The 6,225-nt window shown below is 36.0% G+C and overlaps 1 protein-coding gene across 1 annotated transcript in view; it reads left to right on the top strand.

The window, feature by feature from the left end:
* Nucleotides 1–2,643: 2,643 nt before the first annotated feature.
* Adgrv1 (adhesion G protein-coupled receptor V1) overlaps nt 2,644–6,225 on the top strand; it is a 405,831-nt gene continuing 402,249 nt past the window's right edge. The window contains exons 1-3 of the mRNA XM_033767703.1: nt 2,644–2,826; nt 4,436–4,585; nt 5,567–5,662. Coding sequence (XP_033623594.1) covers nt 2,644–2,826; nt 4,436–4,585; nt 5,567–5,662 — 429 coding nt within the window. The remainder of the gene's footprint in view (nt 2,827–4,435; nt 4,586–5,566; nt 5,663–6,225) is intronic.

Raw genomic sequence — 6,225 nt, 5'->3', positions numbered from 1 at the left:
ATGTCGCAGCATTTCCATCATGCTTGCTTGTTCATTTTGCATGATCTCAAACTCACTGATGTGGACCAATTTAAAATGAATTTACTGACATAAACACGAGCTCTTAGAGCTGTAATTGCCTGAGAAGGGGCAAGGATGCAGCATTTGAGTTCTTTGGTTCTGACATTAAAAGATGTTAAATATTTAAAGTAGTCAGGAGAACTGTAGCTTCATTTAAACACATGTAATGTCTATCAGAGTAATAACTCAATTGAGTTTGGTGGCAGTTTTGGTTATTTTGCGTAAGTTTATAGTGTCTGAGTTCTGGGGAGCCTGCAGTCTGCATAGTCTACTGTATTATGCACGCTGGAGATTGGCAGGAATGAAGTGGAAAAGGCAGTGTAGCAGGGTTTCTGGGCAGAGCCTGGCATGGCCTCAGGGTCAAATCCTCCCTCACCACTCGTTTAGCCGAATGATGTGCACATTCACTGACCTGTCTCTGGCTTAGTTTTCACAACTGTGAAACAGGGTTAGTGGTGCTCCGACTTTCACAGAGATGTTGTGGAGATTACACAGTTTTGTGTATGAAGTACCTAAAACAGAACTACTAAAGTATTTGCTCTTATACCTTCTATCAGTCTTCACTATTTTTCTTTGGGATGCATGCAATATTGTCAGAATAGCTAGAAAAACATACGATGAAGTCTGTAGTAAGTTTACCTCTATGGCATACAAAACTCAGTAGTTAAAGCTGGAATTGTGGCCTTTGTGTGTCCACCTGAGGAGACATTCCTCACTCCAGGGGAGAGGATTTCTAGGTGCAACCTGAGAGTGAGCTGAATAATAGTGAACAATGATGCTTAGGAAATGCGTCTTCCTAGGCCCAGCTGGGCAGAATTTCTGAGAGTGAGAATTGGCATTTTAACAACTGCCTGGGTTGGTTCTTACGGGGCTGATTTTGGGAACTCTGCAGCTGTTTGTGATTCCCTCGTCTCCTGTTGTAATCTCACTTCCACTCTTTCTCACTTTGAATGTCAGATGTCTTAACTTTCTCAAGTTCTGCCACATCTGTTCAAGGATTTGACTTTTTTTTTTTTTTTCAAAAATCTCAGTAACCAAGGTTTAAGTTACGGCCTTATTGTCCCTTCTTTCCATATCTAGGTATTTCTTTCCCACTATTTGTCCTAAGTGGAGTGGGAAATCATTCTACAGACTTTCACGAAAGATCTCCATGTGGCCGTGATCTGACTCAGAACTGCCTCGCCCATGAGAACCATGGGGGACTGTTTCTGAGCCTTGGTTTGCTTTTTTCCTTCCCGTGCTCTCATTGTTCCCCTTTGTTCTCCATGAAGGTTCCAGATTAGAAGACGGACACAGATTGCACCTAGTGAAGGAGGACTGTTGAATTTTTTCTCCCAAATCCCCTATCCTTAGGGCAGACTTACTTGGAGAGCAGAGACAGGTGCAAGACATGTTCTAGTCCTAAGTCTCCTTTCCTTTGACTCTGTCCAAACTCTGTATCTCGATCTATGGATTCTGCAGTTGAAAGCATGTGAAAGCTTGTTGGTCAATCTCACACTGCGTTGTTTCAATGTAGTTGACAGAGAAAACCTATTGATATCTAAAATATTTCAAGAATTCATGTATTTGGTGGTCCCTAAGTTGAACTATGTGTGGCTCTGTGGAAATACCACATGCATGAAAATTTTATCACTTCTTGGCCAAGGTAAAGATCAATAGGAAGAATTTTGGCTCCTGGTGTCTGTAGTGCAACTCCCTCTAAAATGCGTGAACTTAAACAAAATGCGTGAACTTGTTATGTTTGTGTGACTGCTCACATAGACCCATTGGAATCTTAATGACCCGTGAGGTAGATTGTTCACATGTGTAGAGGTGCATCTCCATCACAAAACAGCAGTGGTTTCAAGGGGCCACTGCAGTGCTGTACTGTTGAAAGCATTTGAATCACAGCGCTTAAAGTAGGAACAATATCTATGACTCATGAACACACACGTTGTGGGAAGAAAGCCATAGAGTTATGGAAAAGAAGGCAGTATTCACCCTGCTATTTGCTTAATTTGCTTATTTTAAAGCAGAATGGACATTTTCTAAGAAGTGATACTAGTGTTTTAACTAGTAAAGTGGAAGAAATTTAAGCTTTCAAAATTTATTTCTTCTTTGAAAAGATTAGCAATTCCTTGCAATAACTAAAATTTTTTTTAAAAATTCAAGACAAATTTATGGAAAAAGTGGGCATCAAGTAAGAAATCAATTTGTTATTAAAACTTTAGCATAAACAGTTTTAGTTTTGGCTAAGCCAAACCATTTCATTTGAGGAAAGTAGACTTTATCTGCTTTTCCTTGTTTTTCTTAGACTAATGTGTCAATAAGTTTTTAAATAAATTGATAAAGTTTACCTTATGAGTATTTTGACATAGAAGCTGAAGAAGAAAAAGTAATTACAGTCCAAATAGTAAAAGGAGAGCCATAAGAAGAGATACAGGTTTTACTGTGACTTCTGAGTTGAATTGTTTACTATTTGATGCATTTATGTCTTAGTTTTTTACTATGTAATAATGTATTCTGTATTTACATCTCTGGCCACAGGATCTAAAGAAAATGTAGTAGATACGTCTCATGATTTTTTTCTTTTTTCCTATAGGGATGCCCTCTGCATCTTTGTTAGTAAATCTTCTTTCAGTGTTACTCATCCCTTTTGTATTTGGAGAAACAGAAATAAGGTTTGCTGGACAAACAGAATTTGTTGTTAATGAAACAAGCACAACCGTTATTCGTGTTATCATTGAAAGAATAGGAGAGCCGGCAAATGTTACTGCACTTGTATCGGTAAGAAATGATTATAGCTTTTTGTAGAGTGTTTATTTAAATGAATGTTTAAAAGAAAAAATGGCAGTAAAAAAAAAAAAACCAGAAACCTAGTGTCTGTTAGACAATTTTTATGGATTTCTTTTATGGAGATAAAAGTTAAGTAGAATTTGTTAAACTATTGATTTACCTTTCATAGTTTAATTTTTGACCAATTGTGTGTACCATGTGTACATGTTTTTGTTTTCAATCAGAAAGTAATGTCATACAACAGCTGAAGGTATTGCTGTATTTATGGCTCAAGTACTTGAAGTTTTTGTTCACAAAAATAAAACTTTCATCAATAGGGTGAACTGCCACAATATGAAACACTATAGAAACAAAAAAAATAAGAAAAGCTACTTATGAAATCAACCCAATGTTACAATTTTGTATATTGCTTTTAGCTTGTATTTATGATATAGAGTATGTATTGAATTTATTTTTTAATTTAAGTATACATTCTGTTTGGTAACGTTTTCATATTATTTCAATTTTATCCTAATTTTTTTTTCACTTTTCTTGATCGTATCATCTTTAAGTCATCCAGTCAGCTCTCTGCTGTCTCACTGAGGTTGCTTCCAGTTTTGTTATGAATGTTACTGTGATGAAGCTGTTTATATATGTATCAATTTTGGCTTGTCAAATGATTTTTATAGCTTCATTTCTGTATTTTTCTATTTATTTCAGTGGCTCTTGGCACTGTGCCATTTTCTACAGTAATATGTGAGAATAAGTTTTGCAATACCTTTGACAATTTATTTTGACTTCTTTCTTTTTTTGTACTGGGGATTGAAATCAGGACCTTGCACTTGCAAGGCAGGTGTGATGCCACTGAGCTAAATCTCTGGCTATGTATTTAAAACATTTTATTTCTATAAATTAGGACTAGAAGTTTACTAAAATTTTCCTATACATTTTGTTCATTTCTTGTACTAAATCACATATATGTGAAAGAAATCTCATTTTATTTGCACAGTAAATTGCTACTTCATAATTTCAGAATTGCTACTTCCCTGAGAATCTTATTAGCAATGCTGATTTTACAGAACAGAATCTTAAAAAGTTAAGAAAAGTTTATAATTACTAAGAAGTTCAGCATGCTAAAAGAATTGGGTCTTAATTGGAATTGCTGTGGGGCAACATAAATACAATTTTGGGTGAGAATTTTAGAAAGAGCACTTTCTTTGAAACTAATTGGAAAAGGATTGATTTTCCTGCCAGCTCTCAGCAGGCTGCATCCACCTCTTTGTGAGAGTTTTAGCTGCAGTTCTTCTTGTTAGGGTCACTGTAGTCCACTACAGATCAACCAGAGAAAATCTACTGCATGACTTTTTAATGCAATTATTAGTTTCCTATGTATTTTTTATAATATAAATACATACTTTTATTGGAGCATTTATTCCTGCAAACTTTTGTTTTCTGAAGATGACTTTTGCCATCTGTGAAATATTTGTTTTTGTACATCCTACTGTAAATCTCAGTGCTACTTGGTTTTTGCATTTTCTTTCCATTGCTCCAATTAGTGTCAATTTTGCTTGTCCCAAGTCTGTGTTAAGTAGCAAAAACCACCTCTGTTTGCATTTGATAGCTGCATGGGGAAGATACTGGCGACTTTTTTGACACATATGCTGCAGCTTTTATACCTGCTGGAGAAACAAACAGGACAGTGTACATAGCAGTGTGTGACGATGACCTGCCAGAGCCGGATGAGACTTTTACTTTTCACTTAACATTACAGGTAGGTCCGTCTTCCTCCTTGGTCTTAAACTCTGCGTTTGTCTAGAATTGAGCCACTCAGGTTGTCGGCAGTGGTTTTCATAAACTGTCTGGCAAACCCAGTCTGTTTAGGAGGCCCTGTAGGTTTGGGTCCATTCAACTTGCTGGGAATTGCCAGGACAGATGCTGCAGAAAACCTTGACTTCCCTTTGGTCCTTTTCTCTGTTGTCCCTCTCCCACTACCAGATGCACAAAGAGTGACCATGACTTCAGAGTTCACAGGGGAAGGATACAAGAAAGCAAGCATGGAAGTGGGAGGGTCTTTGCTTAGAATAAATCCACAGTAACCCGGAAAAAAAGCGCTTGAGTTCATTGAACCTTGTGGCTTGATCTGTTGGGCTGAAGCACTGATTACTATAGCACCAGGAGAGTTACTGTTTCTGAAGGGCACTGCAACATTTTTAAAGAATAATTCTGTTAGTAGGATTGAAATTTTTATAAATATACTTGAAACAGTTATGTTTGCTTTTTTTCAATGTTTCTTTCTGCTGCTGTTCCAACAGAAACATGCAGAAAACTCTATAGTTTTTTTAGGAAAAATTGCTAAACATTTTATTTTTCATTTGGCTCACTGATTGTTGTAACAACTAATTTTTAAATACAGCATATTCTATAGTATACAAATCACATTTAATAGAATTTCATATTGCACATTTAAGTCTGTAAAAGAGTAAGGACACTGTAGTACTTGTAACATAATTTACAATATATTATTAGCTGTTATTATACAGTTATATATTATTAAAAGTGATGGTTTAAGAAATTCTCACTTGGGATTTCTTTAAGATGTTGACTTAACTTGAATATGTTTTCTTAATCTGTGCATTGAAAGAGGCAAATTTTTTCATAGTCAAAATAATTGCTTGAATACAAATTTTATTGAAATGATTATTCTTATTCTACTGTTTTCATTTGTTACTTTATTTTTGATCTTGTCTCTTAGAAACCTTCAGCAAACCTGAAGCTTGGTTGGCCAAGGACTGTTACTGTAACAATACTATCAAATGACAATGCATTTGGAGTTATTTCATTTAATATGGTACGGTTACAATTTGAAGAGTCTCATAGTTGTTACGTACTAGTACATTAACTTTCGATTACTTTTCATGTTCATGTCATCCTGTCTTTTGATTTTTAAATAAAACTGGCACTAGCCCCATCCTATCCCACATTCTGTAGACCTTCCATTTGTTTTACCTGAGATTTTTGCAAATTGAAGAGGCGTCCATGACCACGATCATGGTCACCCCTTTTCATAATTTCTTTCTGCTAATTGTTCCCCTTGACTCATTTGTTCCCTATTTTGGTCTGCAGCTCTAATGTGCTTTTGGCTTGATTCCTCCAAATAGTGCTTAAAGTAAGCACTGTCCCCTTATTAGACCCTTCTGAATGTTTGGGGTGATGATGAAATGAGAAAATACATCGAAAGAATATCAACCACCTATAATACTTAAAATTAGGTAGCAGATGTTACAACTCTGGAAAGATCAACAGTCAGTGCGTGCCCTAACATTTCCCAACTGATATCTATTTCATGAACTCCATGACCCGCCTACCCAGTTTCACTTTACTTTCTCTCCCTTAATACCAAATTCCTGTCCT

This window comes from Fukomys damarensis, unplaced genomic scaffold, assembly GCF_012274545.1.
Source record: "Fukomys damarensis isolate Sample0158 unplaced genomic scaffold, DMR_v1.0_HiC HiC_scaffold_3, whole genome shotgun sequence".
Lineage (NCBI taxonomy): Eukaryota > Metazoa > Chordata > Mammalia > Rodentia > Bathyergidae > Fukomys > Fukomys damarensis.
Note: the sequence above shows the minus strand (reverse complement) of the source record. Positions and strands in the feature narration are given on the sequence as shown.